Genomic DNA, 26,793 nt, shown 5'->3' with positions numbered 1-26,793 from the left:
TATTATAGTTTCAAAAATAAAAGTGGATTCTGACCGTCTTAATTCTCTCGAATATATTCAAGTAGTTGCGTGGTAAGTATTAAATTAAAGTATAAGTTAAAAATTTAATGAGATGGATGTGCCTGTTTTTTATTGCATAACAAATCAAATCTTGGTGGAATGTTTGAAACTGCTGGATGTAAAACCTCTTCAACATTTTTTATCGCTTAACGATATTGGGATATAATATGTGTTAAAGCTGTTTCTTCAGCAATAATACCTAGAAATTTTGTTGATAATTATTTCTCGGGATTATTTCGGCTTTTAGAGATTGACAAAAATAAATTTATATTTTTATTAATTCCAATAACATTTCATAATTCATAGTAAATGTTATTCAAGTTATTATAATACTCTTAATAGAAATGCAGGTACAAACAATCTTTCCGAACTAGAAGATTTTTTGATATATTTATCTACGATAATTGTTATTTTATCTTTATAACAATAATTTTACAAGTTAAAAAACATTTTCTGTTAAATTGTATTCTTACCTCTCGCGACCCCAGAATTTTGCTACGCGACCCCAAATGGGGTCGCGACCCATAGTTTAAGAAGCCCTGACTTAGTAGATGAGGTCTTCTCCATAAAGAATCAAACATAAAGCAACTACCTGCGCTGTTTACCGTCGTGAAGTTGGCCCCCGCATTTTTTGTTCCAGAATATAAACCATATGGTTCGATTGTACTCGCATTAAGATGGATTGTTCCAGAATTTCACTCTTTTGTACCACCCCATTCTCGAGATATTCAATTATATATGCGCGGGGGCCAACTTCACGCTAGCCCCCGCATTTTTTGTACTGAAATTTTAATGCTACCTTTCGGAAGAACAATCAAAATAAAGGATTGTTCCAGAATATAAAGGGAAAAAAATCAAAAATACGGGGTGGGGAGCCAAAAATATACCAACCCACTAATACAAGTTAACAAGTTACCAATTCAGTAGAATAACGCTATAAACATAGATTTCTTACAAAAGACTATAAAATTGATATTATTGTTCATTTTGAGAAATGTATACTGAAAACGGCAGCCATGGGGAGGATATTTATAAGGGTGCAATTACATGATGATGGAAAATTATGTAAATGCTACTTCTTGAGACGTTAGTACTGAGCTACTGTATGTGCCAATTGATAGATATACGTTAAAAAAGGATTTTTCCAGAATATTTAATCAATACAACTTCAAATGGGGCGTGAGGGAGCAAAAATTCACCCCCGATACAAGAGTAAGCACATAGCGCATTCGTTTGTACTGGTTTATGAATAGAATTTTTGGAAAGACCACTTATAGAATAACTTAGTTTTCAATTTTCACTACTTTTAAACCAAGAACGTAGCCACAGGGAGGTGATATATATTCGGGGGAAACCTAACCCTCGCTGTGCTGCTTCCTGTGACGTTTGTACTGGGTTACTGTATACGCCAATCGATAGATATACATTAGTAGAGGATTGTTCCAGAATATTAAATCAATTCAACTTCAAATGGGGCGTAGGGGAGGAAAATCAACCCCCGATACAAGAGTAAGCACATAGCGCATTCGTTTGTACTGGTATATGAATGGAATTTTTAGAAAGCCAACTTATAGAATAACTTAGTTTTCAATTTCCACTATTTTTAAACCACGAACGTAGCCACAGGGAGGTTAGATATATGCGGGGGAAACCTAACCCTCGCTGTGCTACTTCCTGTGACGTTTGTACTGGGATACTGTATACGCCAATCGATAGATATACATTAGTAGAGGATTGTTCCAGAATATTAAATCAATACAACTTCAAATGGGGCGTAGGGGAGGAAAATTAACCCCCGATACAAGAGTAAACACATAACGCATTCGTTTGTACTGGGCTATGAATGAAATTTTTGGAAAGAATACTTATAGAATAACTTAGTTTTCCATTTTCACTATTTTTAAACCACTTTTTGTGTTTAGTTTTTGAAAGGAACATTTTTTACATTTAAACTTTTGCTCTATCTCTAAAGGGTTAGAAGATGGGTCCTTCGGACCCAAAACCCAATTGACCTATGTTGCTCATTTACGAACTTGACCTCAAGTTCAAAATAAGCAACATAGGTCAAAAATAAAAGAAAAATAAACAAACAAAAAAATATTTCAATTTATTTTAAATATTTTTTTATGCACAAAAAATAATACATTTTTTGCCAAAAAATGATAAATTTCCCGTTTTTTGCAAAAACATGGATCAAGGAGCCAGTTTACGGGCATGCAACTTATTATAAAATCGATAGTTAATACTAAAACCTACAATTTAAATAAAAATTTAACTTTCTAGAACCCAATGGCTTAAAATGGCAGCCGTTCTGAAAAGATCATTTCTAAAAAGTGATAAATTTTCTGTTTTTTGCAAAAATATGGGTCAAGAAATCATTTTACGGACATGCAACTTCTTATAAAATCGAAAGATAATAAAAAATGCTACAATTTAAAAAAAAAATTAACACTCTAGGACCAAATGGCATAAAATGGCAGCCATTTTAAAAAAATCATAAAATTTAAAATTTTGGCCGAATTATTCGGCGAATTTAGTTAAAATTTTAACTGAAAGTTGTACGTGTTATAACCTAGTTTTGGTATAAATTTCATTAAAATCGGTCAAATATTTTTCAAGTTACAGTCAAATGAACTCATTTATCATATACATGTATAATATATATATATGTATAACTTGGGGAGGGAGGTAACAAAAACCCCCCCAAAAAAAATGTGGTGTAGTTTATAACCATTACTACAAACTTACCAAATTTAGATATGCTCCGATATCTCCTCTTTAAAATAAAAAATAAAAAAGATAAAATTTCTGAAAAAAATACCATTTTTGACGCCATTTTGTTTTTTTGACCTGTTGCACCACTCCGAGAAAGTAAAAAATTTCAAAAAATACTTATTTTTAAGTAAAAAGCAAAACCCCAAAGTTTCGTTGCCCGAACTTTTAATCCATACATAAAGCCTATTTTTATTCTACTAATACATGAGTGAGTGAGTTACAGTTGTAGTAGTTACAGTTGTAGTCATTTGAAACAATATGATTAACTTGTAGTTAATTCGCGTAGTGCTTTCCATATGGTACTTTGACTTATTAGGTATACAAAGAATATTATTTGGATAATTCAACATATAGATTGGTATCTTTCCGTTTAATATAACTTCGAAAATATTATTCTATCGTGGATTTTTATTGTGTCAATTTTTTTGCTTTTTTTCATTTATTATCATTTTTACAATTTTTTGCTTTTATAAGCTTTATTTTTCCTTCATATTTTTGGTGTTTTGATTTATTCGCCGAAAAATAAAATAATTTTTTTTTAATTTTTGATTAATTTTGTTTTTATTATATACATGTATAAATGTATGTATTTTTCGATTTTTGAGTTTTTTTTTTTGGTTTATAATTTTGTTTTATTGTTTGTGCTTTTTTTTTTTGTTCACTTATTTTTTCGTGTCGGAGTTTATTTTTAATTATTTCGATTTATTTTTGGAATTATTATTTTTTTTAAATTGAACTTGTTTTTGATTTTTTTTAAATTTAAATTTGTTTTATTACAAATTTAAAATGCCGAGAACTTTGAAACTACTCCCGACTGAAATTTTGGATGAGGCTCTTGATTTTAATCTTTATGATGAAATTGGTAAACTCATACCTCCGTCCAGTGGTATATGGAGAGAAATTAGTAAACGCCTTAGTAATCAAATTACTCCAAAACATTTATGGGTAATGTTTCATGGAAATCGATATAAGTTGAAAAATTTGTATTTCGAAGCTAAAGGACTCTTCATTCAAGAAGAAATTATTGAACCGAAGGAAACCGAAATAAACACTGGTGATATAAATAATACGTCTACAGAATCCGTTGCTTGTTCTGATTTATCTTATTCCATCATAGAAAAGAAAGATGTCAAAAGCAAAAACTTTCCTCTTTTGCATACTATTCTTACAATATCTGCGGCTCTTTGGTCTAAAATAATACCTTCCTCTTTAAACTACCAGGATAAACGTGATCACACTCGTGGATATTCTGTTTTAAGAAAAGGGTGGACTGATATAATTTATAATGCAATATGGGAGCAATTACGAATTCCATGTGCGTTTGTCTTTAAGCGAGGAATCATATCTGAAAGCCCAGGTTGTCCCTATTTAAAAATATCGGCCTTGTGCCATGAATGCCATTCAAATTTAAGTGCACATTTATTATTTAAGCCAAAAAAGACAGATGAAAATATTATTTTACAAGTCACGGCTTCTGACACCCGAGGTCATGCGCATATTAAAAAACGTCGCCTGGCTGGGCAATCCCGCCGCGAAATCGGAAAGGAATTAACTAGCACACAAGCAGCAAATTGGAGACGTGAAAACGCAAACCGCTGCATGCTATACGGCGAACCACAACCCGCAAATCTTTATAGTCTTGAAGTATTAAGAAAAGCAAAACAGGAGATTCGCGATGAGATTTTGATTGGAGGGAAATGTACCGATTTAGTAGAATCATTTCATAATCTTAATGAGTCTGTCGAATTTGCAGATATTATAAAGGAATTGTGCTTAAATAAATTTCACCTCATATACTGGACCATAAATCAAGCGACAATTTACAAAGAAATGAGCCACCGTGAGAGAATAAGCATTTCTATAGATGCAACTGGATCACTTGTGCAACAGGTACACAAAGGGAACGACTATTCCGGCAGTATTTTCTTATATCAATGTGTAGTTTCCTCAAAAAGTGCAGTGGTTCCAATTGTACAAATGCTATCGGAAAAACATAACGCAAACATGATAGCATATTGGCTTCGCGAATGGCTACGAACAAGACTCCCCATACCTTTTGAAGTTATCACGGATTTTTCACTGGCTTTGATGAATGCTGTTTCTTTGGCATTTAATGGAATGGAGCTATCCAACTATATTGACCTGTGTTTGCAAATTTTAAAAGATGCAAAAGATGACAATGTGCATTTACCCCGAACATTTTTACGCATTGATATAGCCCATCTTATTAATTTGGTATGCCGTTGGAAGTGTTTCCATAGTACACAATTTAAAGTGAAAGATTTCTACGTCCGTTGTGTTGGTATCCTGTCGCAGTGTACTACTTTGGAAGATTTTAGGGAAATTTTGCTTTCCGTTCTAGTCGTTTCACAAAGTAAAAGAAGCGGTCGAGTAAAGGATATGGATTTTTTAACGCCTTGTGAAAATCGGGAGGTCTTTCTCATGAATAGAATTAAAAGCTATAAAATAGAACAATTCGTTAATAAAACAACTAAAACAATTGAAGGGGATACTTTTGTAGACGATGTTGATAAGTACGAAGAGGAAATTTTAGCGGAGGCTTTCGTAAAAGATGCTACTAAGAATAAATTGACAGAGATACAAAAAATTCAAGCAGAAGCACTTCAAGAATGTGGTGTCCAAGGAAGTCGCCTTAATGCATATTACTTACCAAATTTTGCTCAAGATTTGTTAAGAATATGTAAACACTTCGTAATGTGGACAGGAGTTTTATCTTCGAAGTATATGGCGACTGTAACTGCATCGTCATCGTATGTGGAAAGTTACTTCAACGATTTGAAGAATTCTGTTCTCAAGAACGAGAACTTACCTATTCGAGCTGACAAGTTCTTTGTTCACCACGTACGATCTATTGAAGGTACAGTGAAATTGGTTAAATCAACTCTTTTACTGTCAAAGGAGCAACTAAAATTTAAACCAACACAAAATGTCAATTCTATTTTCATTGATAAAAGTGAAAATATCAGTCAAAATCTTGAAATATGTAATAATAATTTAGGGACCGATCTTGATCATTTAAACGAAGTTGAAAATTGGAAGGGAAAAGCAGCGCAAAAAATCAAAACGAATAAAAATTTACAAAAATGTCCTGGAATGACATCAATTGAAGGCAAACCAATAACAATTAGTTCAAAAAAATTGTTATTAAGAAATGGGAGTATTCTACCTTCTTTAGTAATAAATGGCATGAAAATACAGGTAACATATACCTGTCCTTTTGATACTTTGGCCCAAGCATTTTCTGCCGCCTATGTCGATATAAATTCATATAATACATTCGTTGACAAAAGCGGCATTCAGTTTTTTGAATTAGTAAAAAATTTTGTAATGCAAGGGCCTAAGTCTTCTATTTATAAACAAAGGGCCGACCTCTTATTGAAATGGCGTGGGAATTCCCTGAAAAATAATGTATTAGATTGTTCTGGAAACGTAATAGAGCTGGCAGAATATCTCTTTAAAAATGAGCCCAGTGTCATAAATATCCGGAAATGTAAAAAATGTAATTCCGCACGTTCATCTTCTGTTGTTGCATTATGCTTAACTCCCCAATATTTTTATGAAACTGGTTTTGCTGGTGTCGAAGAAAATATAAAAAAATCTCTACGAATCGCTTTAAATCAACAATGCAAATCATGTAAGGAGGATATGGAAACTTCTACTGTTATTGGGAATCATTTAATAATTGACGTAGAATTTACAAACTTTCCGAAACACAATGATCCAGATTGGTCTGGCCAAATAAAATTATCAGATTTGCCTGTAGAGATAAATATTTTCAATGACAATTTTAAGCTTGTCGCTGCCATTACAAATTTACCTCCAAAGGTGGAGAATAGTATTGGGCACTATGTAGCATACTGCCTTCGTGCTTCAAGTAAATGGCAGCTACACGACGGCTTAAAGTCCGAAATAATAACGGTCAATCCAAATAGAATTAAAACAACGGTGTGCGTTTTAATTTTTGTTAGAAAGTAAATAATTTGCACAACACTTACCTAAACAATATTCCTCCCCTTCCTCTAGTACAACATATACAGACTTCATTTACACAAACTTCTCTCATATATATAAACTATATGTAAAATTCTATCACAAGCTGTTTGGACTCGGCGTCAACATATCAATCGGCACATTGTCTTTGTCCCCTCCACATAAATTCCCCCAACCTTCTGATAACAGCCCAGTAAAAACATTTTGCAAATATATTAGCTAAAAACGAGAAAGATATTTGTTGATTGTTGTATCGGTGGGATATAATACCGTTTACGTCCCCAACCTTTGCAGTTTGATTAATTTAATATCATGAAAAATCCTATTCTAAAGTATATCTGTCAATTGCCGTATACAGTATCCCAGTACAAATGTCACAGGAAGTAGCACAGCGAGGGTTAGGTTTCCCCCGAATATATATCACCTCCCTGTGGCTACGTTCTTGGTTTAAAAGTAGTGAAAATTGAAAACTAAGTTATTCTATAAGTGGTCTTTCCAAAAATTCTATTCATAAACCAGTACAAACGAATGCGCTATGTGCTTACTCTTGTATCGGGGGTAAATTTTCCTCCCCCACGCCCCATTTGAAGTTGTATTGATTTAATATTCTGGAACAATCCTCTACTAATGTATATCTATAGACTGGCGTATACAGTATCCCAGTACAAACGTCACAGGAAGTAGCACAGCGAGGGTTAGGTTTCCCCCGCATATATCTAACCTCCCTGTGGCTACGTTCGTGGTTTAAAAATAGTGGAAATTGAAAACTAAGTTATTCTATAAGTTGGCTTTCTAAAAATTCCATTCATATACCAGTACAAACGAATGCGCTATGTGCTTACTCTTGTATCGGGGGTTGATTTTCCTCCCCTACGCCCCATTTGAAGTTGAATTGATTTAATATTCTGGAACAATCCTCTACTAATGTATATCTATCGATTGGCGTATACAGTAACCCAGTACAAACGTCACAGGAAGCAGCACAGCGAGGGTTAGGTTTCCCCCGAATATATATCACCTCCCTGTGGCTACGTTCTTGGTTTAAAAGTAGTGAAAATTGAAAACTAAGTTATTCTATAAGTGGTCTTTCCAAAAATTCTATTCATAAACCAGTACAAACGAATGCGCTATGTGCTTACTCTTGTATCGGGGGTAAATTTTCCTCCCCCACGCCCCATTTGAAGTTGTATTGATTTAATATTCTGGAACAATCCTCTACTAATGTATATCTATAGACTGGCGTATACAGTATCCCAGTACAAACGTCACAGGAAGCAGCACAGCGAGGGTTAGGTTTCCCCCGCATATATCTAACCTCCCTGTGGCTACGTTCCTGGTTTAAAAAGGGTGAAAATGGAAAAATAAGTTATTCTATATGTATTCTTTCCAAAAATTCTATTCATAGACCAGTACAAACGAATGCGCTATGTGTTTACTCTTGTATCGGGGGTTGATTTTCCTCCCCTACGCCCCATTTGAAGTTGAATTGATTTAATATTCTGGAACAATCCTCTACTAATGTATATCTATCGATTGGCGTATACAGTAACCCAGTACAAACGTCACAGGAAGCAGCACAGCGAGGGTTAGGTTTCCCCCGAATATATATCACCTCCCTGTGGCTACGTTCTTGGTTTAAAAGTAGTGAAAATTGAAAACTAAGTTATTCTATAAGTGGTCTTTCCAAAAATTCTATTCATAAACCAGTACAAACGAATGCGCTATGTGCTTACTCTTGTATCGGGGGTGAATTTTTGCTCCCTCACGCCCCATTTGAAGTTGTATTGATTAAATATTCTGGAAAAATCCTTTTTTAACGTATATCTATCAATTGGCACATACAGTAGCTCAGTACTAACGTCTCAAGAAGTAGCATTTACATAATTTTCCATCATCATGTAATTGCACCCTTATAAATATCCTCCCCATGGCTGCCGTTTTCAGTATACATTTCTCAAAATGAACAATAATATCAATTTTATAGTCTTTTGTAAGAAATCTATGTTTATAGCGTTATTCTACTGAATTGGTAACTTGTTAACTTGTATTAGTGGGTTGGTATATTTTTGGCTCCCCACCCCGTATTTTTGATTTTTTTCCCTTTATATTCTGGAACAATCCTTTATTTTGATTGTTCTTCCGAAAGGTAGCATTAAAATTTCAGTACAAAAAATGCGGGGGCTAGCGTGAAGTTGGCCCCCGCGCATATATAATTGAATATCTCGAGAATGGGGTGGTACAAAAGAGTGAAATTCTGGAACAATCCATCTTAATGCGAGTACAATCGAACCATATGGTTTATATTCTGGAACAAAAAATGCGGGGGCCAACTTCACGACGGTGCGCTGTTTCGCAGATTTGAAAGTCAATTTTGAGTTGTAACGACGCGCGTTATTTTTAATTGTTATTCACTGTGAATATTTTCTCTTGATTCAAACATCAAATTTTATTTTTAAACATTCCATTTACGATATGAATCGTTTAACCAACAAATTCACGCTTCAAAGCGGCAAGGTGTGCTAACAATTTTTGAGCAATAGATTCCAAAACTAGAAAGTACTACTTTTAAATGAGCTATAACCCTATAACGGATACTATTTGAATAGTTTGGACTTGTATATATAAAATATTGTGCAGACTGTGATGCTGATGATGTTACCCAAGTGTAATTTTTTTTTGAGACAAACACTTGCCTATGATGGCAGCTTTCTACTTGGCAGAGATAAGGTAACGAAGATGAAACCTGCAGACCGGAATAGAAAGATTCGTCTCGAGAGTGGGACGAACTCCACCAAGACAACCGATAATGAAAACTACCATTTTGACTGAGTAGTCAGGGTGTAGTTGTCATAGTTCTTGTAGGAGATCAAGATATTTAGTCCGCTTTTGCTCCTCCTTCGAGACTTTGTTCTTTTCTGCGGGTGCAGAGAACTCGATGACGTACATAGCCTTGTATGAGATATTCTGGAGCACTATATAAGGCTTAGTAGCAGAGAGTTGCCTGGTAGTTGGGAACGAGAAATTTCAGAAGATATTGCATTTCTCGATCTTGACGTCGGACTCGATCTCACCTGAAGCATATCGTAGAACTGGCCACTTCATATTTGTGTCTCAGGAAGTAGTACAAAACCCAGAGGGCAGCGTTAGGGCGATGAACGTAGGTGTTGGAGGCATAAGAAGGGCATGCCGAGATAAGGTGCATCAGCGTCTCCGGCTGAGATTTGCACGCTCTAAAATGCCATTGATTTTCCGGAGGTATATATAAAGTGTGCGAAAACTGGTACTACACAACAAGTTTTCTCCAAACTCCCGATTATCACAAAGAATTCCTATGGGATTTTGGATTTTTCTATGAAAAAAGAAACTCTTTTTTTGGAAATAAAAATTAATTTTATTATCGTAAACAAATATTATATTTGTTTATAATATTCAATGCTACACACCCTAATAGTTACTATCCTCATTTTCCACATAGAGTACGGAGTTCGTATTTCAGTGTTCGGAAAAACTATTCCAAAGCAAGTTAATATGCACTAAAAAGTAAAAAAAATAACGATAATATAATGTAGTTAAAATTGTTAAAAGTTTTTTTTATTGTACAATGCAATAATGTTATGAGATATTTATAGAGTGAATGTTAAACTGAAAAAAACATCTACATAATTTTATTTACTACTCAACATTCTAAAATTAATTAATTAACTAGTCGATTTGCTGATTATTTTATTTTATTATTATATATGTTACAGGAAAAATCCTCCAGTAAGAATTGACTCTCCGTAGATAAAGTCGACTGTTGCTGGTCTTTTCAGTAAAAGTTTACTAAAACCGAAAAGTGTTGAAATTTGTTCAACAATTATAGCTAGGTAAAGTATACTCTTACTGTCTCCAGATTGCAAAAGTTGTCTTTTTGCAAGGAAACGATCTCCAGCTAATAAAAAACAATTAAGAAAGGCAAAACCTTTATTTATAAGTGTACATGGAAAAGTTTAATAAAATAAAGTTAGAAAACCCCGACAATTACAGAATCGTACTCTTAAAAATATGAAAACAAATAAATATTTTCGTCTGAAATTGTTATGATAAGTAAAATCGTTATTACAGTCGGAGAACCTTTTTTTTTGTCCTGTGGAAAACTGTTTAATCTTAGAGATTCCCCGACTGTAATGATGATTTTACTTATCATAACAATTTCAAATGAAAATATTTATTTGTTTTCATACTTTTAAGAGCGCGATTCTGTAATTGTCGGGGTTTCAGTTTTCGAACTTTATATTATTTAATATAATTTCGTGAGAAAGTATAACAACATATATATTTGAAAATTAGCATATTATAAAAAAAAAGGGTGAGGTTGTGCGGACACAATTGTGTGTTTAGCGAGAGCCTCACTTTAACATAATTTGGAGTAGATGATTAGTGTGTGATAATACAGAATATTATCTAAGTTTATTGAGATTTTCTCAGATTTTCTAAGGATAAGTGACATGGTTAAACATGGTTAACATGGTTAAAAAAAAGCCAAAAAAAAATCGTAGACCCGTGCTACCTCAAACACATTAATGGCATGGCCAACCCGTGAATCAGTGAATGAAAGCAATCACGGGAAAAAAGTATCATTTTTCCTCAGAAAACAGTAAAGTCATTATAAATTATTTGAAATTGCACCCTATACTTTTTTTAACTATTATTTTTTTAACTTTTATTTATCTTGTATATTTAAACGAACAATTCTTGGATATATATATATATATATATATATATATTAATAAGTTTAAAAAAAAATAGAGTGATTAAGAAAAAATAATTTTATCGCAAAAAACAGAGGAGTGCATTTTCAAATAACTTTACTGTTACAAATATCTCTGAATAAAACATTTACAATAATTGAAATCTAGCACCCCACGCTAGTTTAAAAGGAAAAATCTCATTTGTCGGGGGTTTTTTAAATTTTGTAAATTTCACTTGTTAATTATAATATTTATTTTTTGAATGTAGATACAGAAAAGATAAAGTCAACATGTTCGATTGTAAATTGATAAGTAAAATAAATAATTTAAATAAATAAAAAACCCGACGGTGTTAAATAAATTCTAAAAAAAAGAAACAAGCCCAGTAGTTTAATGTTTCAAAATGATGATCATAGATGGACCAGTAAAATGTCAGAATAAATTTAATTTTTCATAAATTATAGCTTATATGTTATTCTGATGTATGATTTATATTGTTTTACAGATTCATTCAAATCCATTCGCTAGTTTTTGCGTGAAATCGTAACAAACAAACAAACAAACATCCTTACTTTCACATTTATAATATGTAGGGATTAAATTTAAACATATAAAGTATACACATATTTTTGTAATCCTCTTTTTATTGCCTTTATTTTGATACCACTCTACTCGATAGGTTTGGTTAATTTTTCTTTATTAATGTATTACTATTTTGCGCCAAAAAAACGCCATTTTTTGTTTCAAGGAGACTTGCGTTTTTGAGACGAATATAACGATGTCGACCGTAAATTTCGAAGTCCATCGAACTGTTTGGACGATACGAGGTAATAAAGAAATTTACATGCAAACAAACATACAAGCATGCATACATACATGCATACAAGTTAATCCCTCCTTGACAGTCGGGTAAAAAATATGAGAGAAATGTTTAGACATTTGATGAAGTCAGCACGTTTTAGAAACACATGCGTGTTAATCGCGTGTTACTTAAGCACTAATAATGAATTAAATTTAATAAACTTTGACCGTCTTTTGAAATTCAATTTGTATTATTAAATTTCATTTTATCACTTTATAATTGCATCATTATTTTTAAAAAATATTCATTCAATATTTATTTTAAGTTCCTTTTTGTTAACGTCGAATATTTGTTATGTATTTTTTTTTTTTTTTCTATAAGGAACTTTTCTCAAAAATACCGGTTTTATAATCTTTCAAGTTACATACTATAAAATGTTTTTCATTAAACAATTCAAGTTATAACTAGCATTTTTAGATTTATTGAGGTGGGGATTATAATTTTTATTCTTACATTCATAAAGAATTCGATATTGTCGGAATGAATTTTATTCATACAAGTGTTATTGTGTAAATGTAAATACAATTAGAGTCAATAATATCCTTGCTTAAAATTTTTTTATCTATTAAAACTTAAATCAAATAACAACAAAAAATATATATATATTTTTAAAAGTAATTTCTGTGAGACCTTTATCTTTTTCGGTTAAGACTAGTTTTAATAATAAAAGGAAAGTTATTATAACATAACAGAGAACTAATTTTCTTTATTTATATCAGTATTGATTGATTTATTAATCAATAAATCACAATGATTGTCCGTAGTGTAATTGTTATATTTGTAATTTTTATATTGTCTGATGATATCAGATCAACATTGGGTACGCATTTAGATCCATCTGACACTGTTGTACAAGTTCACGTGGTAAGATGATTTTTTACAATTTATTACTTTAGTCTTTAGTCTAGTCAACATACATGTTCAAATTATAGTGAAATATAGAGATTAAAAATATTAGTCGAGTCAACAAGTTCGGAATGGGTGAAATATAGAAATAGTGGTCGTAAAATACGTATGATAACTCGTTGAATACGGAATGATGTCTAGAAAAATGTGCCAGAAGCATTTTTCAGCACATAAAAAATTGCAAAAGTTATAAACAATTAAAGATAAAGAAAAAAAATATATTTGTTTTTTCACCAATATTTCATAAAATATTAATATTTAAGAAACTTTAAAAAGATTCTTCAATAAAAAACCAGAAAATAGGTCTTTTTATGTCATTTTTATATTTTCACTAAACAATTTTCTTGACGTATTAAATACAAAAGAAGGTGTTATAAGTTTGACCGTTATGTGTGTGTGTCTGCTTGCGTGTCTGTCTGTCTGTCTGCCTGTTTGTGGCATCGTAGCTCCTAAACGGATGAACCGATTTTTATTGTTTTGGTTTCGTTTGAAAAGTAATTTAATGAAGAGTGTTTTAAGCTATGTTTCAAGTGCGAATTTAGGGTTCCGTACCCGAAAAATATGTCGGGGGTTTTTTAAATTTTGTAAATTTCACTTGCTAGAAAATTTTAAAAAATTATGGTGTATTCTGAACACTTTAAAGAATTTATAGTCGTTGGAAATTTATCGTAAAGTTTATTTTTCAACAAGTTAGATAATTGTTTATTAACAAAACTTTTTCGAATTTTCGCCTTCATTGTAAACTAAAAACGAATGTATAAATAATTGGCGTAAAATTTTTTGGCTTCGAACAAATATGGTCAAACAACTGAAAAATAATGCATTTAAAAAAATTCTTATAAACAAAATATTAAATTTATTTTAACTGTTTTGACGTGATCTTGTTAAGCATATATATGTATAGGAAGGGCTCCGCGAAACGAAGAAATTTTACACCAATTATTTAAACATTTTTTTAAGTTTACACTGAAGATGAAAATTCGAAAAAAATTTGTTAATAAACAATTATATATATTGTCGAAAAATAAACTTTATGATTAATTTCAAACGATAAAAAATTCTTTAAAATGTTCAAAATACGCCATAATTTTTTTCATATTTTTAAATTAATATTTAATATACCTCAAAAAAATTATTTAGTGTGAGATACTCGTTTTTCATAATATTACAATAATATAAAAATAATCCCAAAGTGACCTGATTTTAAGTCGGTGCATATCCAAATTTAAAATAGTTCATTTGACTGTAACTTGAAAAATATTTGACTGATTTTAATGAAACTAATACCAAAAGTAGGTTTTAATACTTTCAGTTAAAATTTTAGCAAAATCCGCACAAATAGTTCGGCCAAAATTTCAAATAAGTGCATTTTTTTATTGAAAATTACCTCCTTTTTGAAAATCCTTTTTTAAAATTTCTTAAATATTCTGGCAAAAAACGAAATTTTTAGCGCAAAATGAAACAAATTTTTTTCGTCTTTAATTGTTTATAATTTTTGCAATTTTTAATGTGCTGAAAAATGCTTCTGGCACATTTTTCTAGACATCATTCCGAATCCAACAAGGTATCACATGTATTTTATGACCAGTATTTCAATATTTACCCAATTTGAACTTGTTGCTTAGACTGTAGGTAGGTGTGATTCGGAATTATGTCTAGAAACACATACAAATTTGCAAAAGTTATAAACAATTAAAGATGAAAAAAATAAGGTATTTCGTTTTTCGCCAATATTCCATAAACAGTATTTATAAAAAAAAAAATAAAAAATTTGTATTAATTGGAAATTTTTATTTAATTTAATTTTTTAACAAGTTAGGCAAATGTTAATTAACAAAACTTTTCAATTTTTTGGCTTCGTGGATTCGAAAGAGTTAAAAAAATTTTAGTACTTTGTTTGTCATAATTTTTTTAACTCTTTTGACGTGATCTTGTTAAGTATATAATTTAAGAAAGGCTCCACGAAGCCAAAATTTTTACGCCAATTATTTAAACATTTTTTTTTTCGATTGTGTCGAGCTTTACTTTGTGAAATTGCATTTTAATAATTGAAATATACACGTTATCTATTTTTTAATTTTTTAATTTTACTTTGTACTGCCTATAATAACTTATTAAAATGCAATTCCAGGTGAAGCATGCAAGCTTACATGAGCAAATAAAGTTTTATTTGAAGTTACGGACCATGACAAAACGATTCTCACAGAATATTTGATGCATTAAACAGTGTTTAAAGGAAAATGTTTTTCCTAAATTTAAAAGCATCAAGAGTTATAGAGTGAATTATGGGATGGTCTCAAAAGTAATAACGACGGCCAAAATAATGTTATTAAAAGAAGATTAATTTGATATGTTTACTAAAATCATATGATTTATGTAAATATTGTTGTTACCTATAATTATTTTATGCCATTTTACATTGTTGGTATATGATTTTATCCCTAATTATTTTGTCTATGATGTATTGTATTTTTAACCAATTGTTTTTAAATTTTTTTGTCTAGTCTTAATTTGTTTTATGACATAATATTTAGTACAAGTAAATAGAAGCAATTCTCAAAAAGTAATTTTTATTGTTTGAAAATGTCTTAAATTAAGGTGAAACATAAAGTGTGTCGCATTTAATATTACCGTATTGGTCTTTACTCAAAATTATTACAAGTTAATTTTTTAATTTTATAACTATGGAATGTAAAAACTGGACAAATTGATAATTTAGTAGTGTTATGTATTCAAATATTTCAATAAACTTGTAATAATTTTGAGTGCAGACCAAAATAATGAAAAAAATTATAAATGCTAATTTTGTCATGAAAATCGGTATAGGGACATAAAAAAATATTCTAAGCAATTTTTCTTATAATTTTTTTTCGATGTATCTAATCATATTCTCTATTTGTCAATTTGTAGTAGGCTGAGTTTAAAGTTCAAGTTTTGTTTACATATCTTAAAAAATGTGACTCACCCTTCTGTATGACTGTGCAAATTTTCAAATCGATATTCCTATAAATGACGAAAATATGAGGGTGTCTTCATCTTAAATGCGGCACACTGTATGTAACAACAGATTTTTATTAAAAACTCTTATAATAGTGGGCTACTGCAAAGTAAAATAAAAAAATTAAAAATATATTACGTGTATATTTCAATTATTTTTTGATTTATTTTACAATGAAAACAAAAATTCGAGAAAATTTTGCTAATAAACAAAAATCAACTGTAAGATAAATTTCCAACGGTAATAAATTCTTAAGTTTTCTTAATACTCCACAATTTTTTCAAATTTTAAATTAATATTTAATACCTTAAAAAAATTATTTAGTGTGACTTACTCATTTTTGTCGCTACTACAACAATCTTAAAATGACGCAGGAAGACTTTTCGACGTTAAATTAAAATTATAACTAAGAGAAGAAGATTTCCGGAAGAGGGGGAAATAAAAAATAAATAATTGTCGAAAAACAAAATATCTTTTTTTACATCTTTAACTGTTTTTCTAGACGTTATTTCGAATCCAACGACCTACCACATTTTTACGACCCAATTATCTCTATATTTCACCAATTAGAATTTTTTGACTATAGACTTTTTGTTTAATATATTTCTGAAAATTTTTTTTACAGAGTTTTCGACATGGTGATCGAGTATTGGATATTCCCGAATCTTATCCAAATGATCCATACAAAGATCTTGATTTATATCCCTTATCCAGGGGTCATTTAACAAATGTAAGTGCATATATTCTGTTTATACCTAGGGAGATGTTATAATGCAAATGGCAACGATCCTCTGAACAGCCTGATACCTATAATTTATCCCTTAGTAGTCTATTGTTAAAGATATACGATCGCTTGATTGCTTGGTCGCTGAAGACATGTTAGGTCCTGCGTAGTCATGTATTTGAAATTCAATCCTAAGTCGTCAATTTTTCAAACTACAGCCACATAAATAGTTTATTATACACCTAGGAAACAAAAGTATAGAATGTCTCAGATTTCATGTTCATTGTCGCCCAAAGAGTATTTTTCTGCTCGTCCGGGGTGGAAAGTGGCAACTTCGTTTAGTGCAGCAGGCTGAAAGTTGACACTTGACTGAATATAAGGATTAATTATAGCTGGATGGTACCCAGCAAGCACTTTTTTTAAACTTTTTATTTTGTTTTTTTATCCATAATTTGAAAAGTAGACCACTTATAGATTTACATACTTTTTATTTTTCGAATGCTCGACTGTTTAGAATGTCTTTTAGCAATAAGTTCAACATCTGATAGGCGAAAACATTACATATTCCAGTTTTATTATAACATGTCCCTAGCTATTATCTTAGATATGTTCTATTATTACAATAGGAGTACGTACCATCAGAGATGTATTTAAAAAGTTCAAAAGGAAATTGCCTTACTACACTATATCGGACCCTATATCGAGTATGGCGTGCCAATCCTCTTTTTGCAGAATTTGATATTTCAGTGCTTCTAGAAACCCTAACATAACCAAGCCAATATCCCAAAATGGAGCCATTCGACAATCTTATCGACTAACATCAACTTATACCGCGGCTTGTTCTTTAAATACTGTATTACTTTCGCTGCAGTATTAGATGCTACATTCTATTCAGTTCGGCCACTTAAATATTATTTGGTAGGGCAAAATTTGATGAATTCGCGTCATCAACGTCATCGTCATGAACATATTTTTGCTACGTATATCAATGCTATACTTATAAAATCAATTGAGGTACAATGGCCTAGTGGCAGAGCAGGGAACTCCGACATGAAAGGACGAGTGGTCGATCCCGGCTCAATAATCTTAAAATTTTTTTTTGCTTTTCTTTATATGCTTAAACTGTCATTTAGATATTTAATTTGTCACATATTTACATTAACCTTGGTACGAAACAAACAAAAACATTAAATTGGTCTCACATGTCATATAATATTAAATTAATGTTAATAATTTTAATCAGATTAATGTTAATAACTTTAATTCGAAAATTATGAAATTTTAATTTTTAATATTACAATCAGTTTGAAAATTCAAAATAAAGTTTTAATTTTTCACTTCAGTCGGCAGTCCTCACGACAATTTTTTTATTTTTATGGCTACTGTACCAACTTATTCTGATCAGTTGTTGATTTGTGGAGCCAATTGTATATTTGCAGAAGCTGACTTTCTTATTTTTTTTAGTATGGCCTTATGCTCTTCCAATAAGCTTTCATTTTATCCGTATTTATTTGTATTCTAGGACACAGTGAAAACTTATTATTATCTTTTCATAATCCAATTGCTGCGTATCTTATTTAAAATAATGATTAAAAATTTTACTGAATCTTTACAGAATGGAAAACAGAGAGCGTATAAATTAGGGAAAATGTTACGAACACTGTATAATGATTTTTTGGGTGATATTTATGATGCTGAAATTGTTCAAACAATATCAACGGATTTTGATCGTACGAAAATGAGTGCACAATTAGTTTTGGCTGGATTATTTCCACCAAACAAAGCTCAGCAATGGGATGAGGAATTATTATGGCTACCAATACCAGTTAATTATATAAGACATGAAAAGGATACGGTAGGTATTATACAGAATGCCTTCAAGCATATTTGATTAAATAAAAACCGGAAAATGTCGAGTATTATGTAACTTATTAGCAGATTCCCCATTTCAACGATATATTTACGTGCCTTTTCGTTTCTTGACTGATGATCCATGATCATCAGACCCAAAAGTTGAATGAAGACGTGGCTTCCAGGCTTTGGAAGTAAAAAATAAGTCTTTAACCAAAATTGAGGCTAACAAAAATACGTTTTTAAGAAGACTTTTCAACTCTTGCAAAATATGCTTACTTAATTATGTTTTGTAAGGTTGATATAAATTAAAAAATCATTTAAAAAAACCAAAAAACCCGACTGCGTTAAATTTAAACTAAAAAGAAAAAAACAAGAATAATTAAAACAAATCTATCCCACAAATTGGCCTATGTGCTATTCCAGACTATAATTTATCTCTGTTAATTAAACTAAATTAATTTATTTTGAAGCTTATTCATGAAGAAGTACCTATATTATATAAAAACCGAAAAATTTGAAAATATTTAACCCGTCAGCACTCTCGTCAATCTTTAGTCGCGTGAGTAGAGATTTGCTCCCGCGTTTTGCACATGTGTCAAATATTTCGCGCTTTAATATTCTTTAACTTTGTAAATCCTAACCTCTACGTAATTTTATATAAATTTAATTTTTAATGAAGTAGTTAATTAAAAATAGTTTGATGACGTAATTGATATTCGAGAATAAAAATATTAAAGCAGAAAAATAATCTAAAGAATTAAATTCATTTTAACTAATTTCACCATATTTCTATTACAAGTCTCTTAAATTTACTGGGTAAGACTTATATTAAACTAACGAAAGTACACGAAGAGACCCGAAAATTTCCGAAGTTAATATTTTGTTGCTTATACTTTTACTCTCGTGATGAGAGAAATTCTCACAATTTCTGAAGGACTTGACAAAAAATTTACATTATTAAATTAATAATTAACTTTTGTATATTTTTAGTGGTTAAAACGGCCAAATGATTATTGCAAAGCATATTATGATGAATTAATGAGAGTATACCATGATGTCGAACCCGAAATCTTGCAAGAAAATAATGAAACACTTCAGTATATTTCTCAACACGCAGGCAAAAAAATGAATTCATTGTTAGATGTATTCCGAATGCAACAAACGCAATACTCAGAGGTACGTTGCATTTTTTGTTCACATAGAAAAAAAACTACTTTAATCAAGAAATATTTACTCGAAACAAAAGTATTAAAAAGGAGTGAAAAAATTCCAAGAACTTTTAATTTTCTTGGTTTAAGAAAAATCAACGAACTAGCTATAATTACGCAATTCTCTGTGTAATTATAGCTAGTTCAATATAGCTAGTGAATAGATCCTTTTTCGGTATCACAACGGACCCTATGGTCTAAGTGTGTCCCACCCCAGGACAGCCACTCTAACCTAACCTAACCTAACCTAGTGAATAGATAAAGCTAATGTCTATAATTAAAAAAAATTTTAATAATAATAACAATTATTTTAATTAAATTAAAAATATGGGGGAATTCGAATTTTCGTTCAAGATAATGAACACTTTTGAATCAAACATTTATAATTCTATTTGATTCTTGGCTAAACATGAATTACTTTGTTTTAAAGTATTTTATTTTCTTAAGTCTAAGGAGAGTATACAGGTTGGACCGTTTCAATCAATTATGGCTACTGGCTGCTTTAATAGTCAATTTAGATCCTAAAAGGTAAGAAATAGAAATAACACTTTTAATTAGAAAGTTCATCTTCATAAGAAAACTAACATTTTTTCGAAAATCTTTAACTTTCGCAGGAAATGCAATTTAAAAAGTTATTATTACATTTAATCGAAAGAAAATAATTTCAGGTCAAAGTCATGCATACAGGCCAATGTTCTTTAACCTTGACAACTTTTGGCTAACGCATTTTCTCCGAAAGCTACCGATTTTTGAAGAATGTTTTACATAAGTAAGAATCGGTTTTCTAATTTAAGTTGTTATTCTAAATTGACTATTAAAGCAGTCCCGAACTCGGTCGTATCTGATGTCAAAAAATGATGTCCCACAACAGACTCTTCAACTTTTTTTTCAGTTATTTTTTGATTGGCTAACTACAAAAGCTATTAACTATAATAGATTAAAATGGTCCAAAAGTTATTTTTGTTTGATTTTTTTGAAGAAAAAATACTTTTAGAAAAGTTATTAATGTTTGACTTTTTCAAAACTTGTCATACTATGAATCCCGAGAACAAATTCCTCACTGAATATTCGTTAGATTTTGAAGAGCATTTATTTATTTAAATGAAGAAAATAATTTTCTAAGAGTAAGAAAACAAAAATCTTAAAACAAAAATTATATTTAACTAAAAATAATTTTCTTGATTCAAATATTTTGGTTTTCTGTGCAATGTTGTTAAGGATTTAGACTCGAAATGAATTCTTAATTATTTTTAGGAACAATTAAATTTTACGTTACCAGAATGGGTTAAAAAAGTATATCCAGAACCATTAGGCAGTTTAGGTGCAAAACAAATGGAATTAGAAAATCATAATACTCTATTGAAACGATTGAATGGAGGTAATATTTTACGAAAAATATTGAAGAATGCTCACGATAAAATTGCGGGTACATTGGAGCCAAAAGGACGCAAAATTTATTTATATTCTGGACATGAAACAAATGCAGCAAATATTTTAATTGCATTGGATATTTGGGATAAAACAATTCCATTATTTAGTTCAGCTACAATCATAGAATTAGTACATCGAAATTCAACTAATGAATATGGATTAAAGGTAAGTTATAATAGGCAACAAATGACGTTAAAATAATTTATCAATAGTACAGTAAAAGATGTTACAAATTGAGAAAAATGAAATAAACCGCTTAGTATAGGCGCTGAGTGGGTTTCATGTGCATTTACTGGCCCCACCGAACAAGGAGTGCAATAAATTGTTAATTAAATGAAACGGTCAATGCGAAAGTTGGCTTAAAAATTAATAAATAGGCAACTTGTGTTACATATATGTTAAGTGTTTGTCAAATAATCTAAAAACTATCATACATGTATAACTTATACGTATTACAAGTTGCCTATTTATTAGTTTTTAAGTCAAGTTTTGCATTGCCGGTTTCATTTAATTAATAATATGTTGTTTATTTATTAATTCCGCAAAATATTTGGTAGAAATTGCATTTTATGTGGTTGATTGCTACGTGTTAAGAGAACGCGCGAAAAACCACCAAAAAATGATAATTTTTGGTCCTATACATGCTAGAAAGATGGGGTTTTCACCAATCGAGTAGAAATAAAGTTAAATTAACAGAAAAGTTCGAAAAATTTCATTTTACACAACAAAATCTCTCGGAAATAGGAAAAACGGATTTTCTGATTTTCCGAGTGGTTGCGTTGTGAAAAATGAAATTTTTCGAACTTTTCTGTTAATTTAACTTTATTTCTAGTCGATTGGTGAAAATTCCATCTTTCTAGTATGTATAGGACCAAAAATTATCATTTTTGGGTGGTTTTTCGCGCGCTTTCTTTATTAACTTTATACATAAAAACCTTCCTCTTGAATCACTCTATCTATTACAAAAAATCGCATCAAAATCCGTTGCGGACAGACGGATCGAAGCGACTTTATTTTATACTATGCATTGACTATATGAAATTTTGTTTCAGGTATACTATCATAATCAAATTGCTGAGGAACCAATACTTCTAACAGTGCCTGGATGCGGTGATTCATTTTGTGAAATAAAAAAATTCATAGAGGTGACCGATGATGTTGTCCCAAAGAACTACACTGCTGAATGTAATTCATTAGTTGATATTGATACATTGCCTTGGGAATAAATCTCCTGGTTCCAATTATTGAATTACTATTTGAAAGTTTTTATTTATACTCATTGTTGCCATAAGAAAACTAATATACCAAATTAATGACTTCCGTATGTAAATAACAAATTCTGATTAATTAATAATTTAAAAATACAAAGTACAAAGTACTTTTGCTCTGTCTCGTTTGTTTTTCTCGATATCTCTCATAGAGGAAAATAGTTCGGTGGCAATATAAGAGCAATTCATATATGAGCTGTTGTTGTCACAACATAGGAAAAGTTTAGGAAATTACCTGGTTCTTCGATTATGGTGACAAAATAAACGGAAATATCGAGTTTTAAAAGTACAAATAAGCTGAAACTCTGAATCCAAATGGTGAATAACGCTTAGACCTTTTTTATACCCTGTATATGTACATGAAATATATACAGTGCAACCTCGATATAACGAATCTGAAGGGAACCAGTAATTATTCGTTATATCAAGTAATTCGTTAAACTGAGGTTTGTTATATTGAGGTTAAGTTGGTCTAAAATTCGTTATAAAGAGGAAAAAAGTGTCGGAACCTCTCGCGACATGAATTACATACTATGAAGTATACTAACTGTCATATATTGGTGGGACTTTATACGTTATATAAAGGTTTTGAATTGACGAATTTCGTTATTTAGAGGTATTTAAATTTTTTATGTAGTTGAAAATTCGTTATAAAGAGGCTGTTCGCAAAAAATATTCGTAATGTAGAGGTATATTTTATATTGACTCTTATGTACAATTCAAGGGGATTGCGAAAAATTTGTTAAATCGAGGAATTCGTTATATTGAGGTTCGTTATATTAAGGTTGCACTGTATTAAGATATATTAATTTTAGTACCAAGTTTGTAACGCTTAGAAATATTGATGATCATTTTGATAAACAAAATTTCGAAATAGATGTTCATAAAATCACTTAAGTAGTCCATTTCTGGTTGTTTATTGGCACAACGATAATTCATAAACGAAAAGATATATCAAGCTGAATTTTTTATAGCTTGCTCAGGATGTAAAATTTGGGTCCGTAGAACTTAAATCATCATGTTTGAAACATTTTTTCGTAAACATCATTGTTTACACGTGAGGGCCAAAATTAGGACAAAACTTTTTTTTATTTGAACAAAATGGACACCAAAGTTGGACATATAAAAGATAAGGAGTTGATAATTTCCAGGTAGCTTTAATGATAGAAAATACCTTCGAAAAAACGGTCTCGCCACATAATGTAGAGGTTCGAAAAAGAGCAGGGATGGGCAGTTGAAGCAGATTTTTCATGATAAATAAATCTCATTTAAAGAAACTTTTCAGTATTGTTGCAATAATAAAATTTCCTTAGGAATTCGATACAAGATTCAATTCTTATTCATGAGCCATTGGCTTAAGCTATAGTTGAGATTTCTGTTCGTCTACGTCTATAGTAATACTTGAAATGAAATTAATATACCAGCCTAATCGTTGATCAAAATGTGATATACCGGTTTAATATTACTTTTCGATACACCGATATGTGAAATTTCAGATCGAATGAAGTAAATTTTTTAAGTGGAAATTTTGTATTCACCTCAAGTTTTAACGATTACAGAAAAAAAAGCTTGCTACTAGCAAAACCGTTCGACATATCTTATAGACATCATTTTTAAAAACGAAAAACGCTATTGCGAAATTGTCGCATAAAAATACTTTCAAAGAGAGTAATAAGCTCTGATTTTCAATTTTAGTGGTTTTTTTTTTTTAGAATATATCAAATAAAAAACTGTACAGAATGCAAGTATTTATAAGAATGCTTCTAATTATTGTAATGTGATGATTTAATTATTATACTTAAAGGTATAATTATCTTTTTTTTTTTAAATTGTTTAGAATTTATTTAATTATTTAATCTATTTAAAAATTGTATTTGAATTTTTATATTCATAAGAAAAAGTATATATTTAAAATTAATAAATTGTTTTTAATTTGTAATCATATTGCTTTTTAACCGACTTCAAACAAAAAATGAGGAGGTTATCAATTCCACTGTCTTTTTTTTAAAAATAAACTGGGTGAACCGATTTTGATAATTCTTTATCTATTTGAAAGCTGGTATTTTCTGTGTGGTCCCATTTCAGTTTTCATTTTGGTCCAGTTCTGACAACGGCATCCATGAGAAAACCATAAAAGTCTTAAATTTGTATTCATTATGCACGACAAGAGGACGAATAACTCAATATCACGACAACCGATTTTGATGATTCTTTTTTTAGTGGCAAATTAGATTCACTAAAAATCACAAAATAAAAAAAAACTTTTATTTGTTTGGGAAAATTTTTTCTTTTGAAGTCGGTTTTCTTTTTGTTAAAAGTTTTTTTTTATTATGCCCAAATACCACAAAGTAAAAGCTGTTTGTTAGCCCGATATAAATATTCTAGAAGATATTCGGAAGCTTATTTGCAGTATATTTGACCAATGTGTATGATATTATATCAAACGAGATGCACCAATTTTTCTGTATGATGCTTTTTCGAAGAATATTATTTAGTATAATACATACAAGATAGACATACTTTTGACGTGCCTAATCCAGAACAAACTTCTTGAACTTATTGGCCTTCTTTCCAAAAATGTATAAACATTACCGGCGTCGAATCAAATTACTTTTTAATAAAATTTCGTGATTCAGAGAAATATACAAGCGGTTGGGCGGGCCTAGTGCGACCCTTTCTCCGTTTTGCTCCAATGCTTGAATATGGGTATACGGGATAAAATTTTTAATTTTATCTGATCGATATGTGAAACCTTCTTATCTTCATATAACACTATCTTTTTCGAACTATTATTTTGTCATATTTTTTCAACCTTTAAAATTTTTTTTTTTCAAGTCGTTCAGAATTGTAAGAATTTCTCTCATCAAGAGAGTGAAGGAGTAAGCAAAACATAATAACTTGGCAAATTTTCGGGCCGGTTCGTGTACTTCCGTTATTTTAATATAAGTAGTACTCAGTAAATTAAAAAAACTTGTGATAGAAATATGGTGAAGTTAGTTAAAATGAATTATTTAGACTATTTTTCCGCTCAAATATTTTTAAATTCTCCAGAGGAAGTTAGTGTAATGGGGCCGATTTTGATAACCTCCAGTTTTTCAACGTGATGTCTGTTTGTGTGTGTGTGTACGTATGTGCGTGTGTTCGTTCGAATTCTCTTGCCTCGATTATTTCGCGAACCAGTAATGAGATTAACACGTGACTGGGCTTATTCGACGCGTAATCGCGTATTTAAGAACTGGAAGAGTTTTCAGAAGAACTAGTTGAGCCATTTTTTAATGGTTAAAAAAAAATGAATAATCTGAAAGAGGATAAAACACATCATTTATCTATGTAGATAATGATCGTTCCAGCATAATCTGCAGTACATGTTCGAAGAATAATCTATGAAGGCTAACAAGACCTTTTATTTTAATGTTTTCCCCCTCTGGGAAGTTAGCCGTGTGGACTACAGGGGTTGCACTCACACGACTTCAGTACCACACCGACTATTTACTGACAATTTATTCACTTTCAAATAATTAAATAGTCCCGTAATCAAACTTTTTTTAAATTAGTTAGTGCGTTAAAAAATAATTTTATATAAAATTATGTAGAGGTTATGATTTACAAAGTTTTAGAATATTTTTACACGCGCAATATTTGATGCATGTGCAGAACGCGTGAGCAAATCTTACATCTCGCGACTAAAGATTACTGAACAATTAACGCAAATGCTGACGGGTTAATATTTTTTAATATTAGATTTGTTTCAATATTTTAAAGGGAATTTTAAAGATTTTGTTATTATTTTTTCTAGTAAAAAGTTTTGTACATAGTTTTATATCATATTATTCGAGAGAATGAAGAGGAAGGATGAAAAATGCTTAATGACGCTGCCCTAAAATAAACCATTTATCAAACATGATTTAAAGATATCAACAGATTTTTCATCTGACCATGAAATCCTATATTTTTGTTGACCATGAA

General features: G+C 30.5%; 1 protein-coding gene across 1 annotated transcript; it reads left to right on the top strand.

Moving 5' to 3' along the window:
• The first annotated feature begins 12,927 nt into the window (after window positions 1-12,927).
• On the top strand, window positions 12,928-23,108 carry LOC123299340 (venom acid phosphatase Acph-1-like). Its single transcript, XM_044881719.1, has 6 exons — window positions 12,928-13,302; window positions 16,968-17,072; window positions 18,682-18,921; window positions 19,911-20,096; window positions 21,383-21,724; window positions 22,612-23,108. The coding sequence occupies exons 1-6, from the start codon at window positions 13,189-13,191 to the stop codon at window positions 22,783-22,785; spliced, it is 1,161 nt and encodes a 386-aa protein (XP_044737654.1). The 5' UTR covers window positions 12,928-13,188; the 3' UTR covers window positions 22,786-23,108.
• Window positions 23,109-26,793: the final 3,685 nt, after the last annotated feature.

Source organism: Chrysoperla carnea, chromosome 1 (assembly GCF_905475395.1).
Source record: "Chrysoperla carnea chromosome 1, inChrCarn1.1, whole genome shotgun sequence".
Lineage (NCBI taxonomy): Eukaryota > Metazoa > Arthropoda > Insecta > Neuroptera > Chrysopidae > Chrysoperla > Chrysoperla carnea.
The sequence above is the reverse complement of the archived record's forward strand: the minus strand, read 5'-3'. Positions and strand labels throughout refer to the sequence as shown.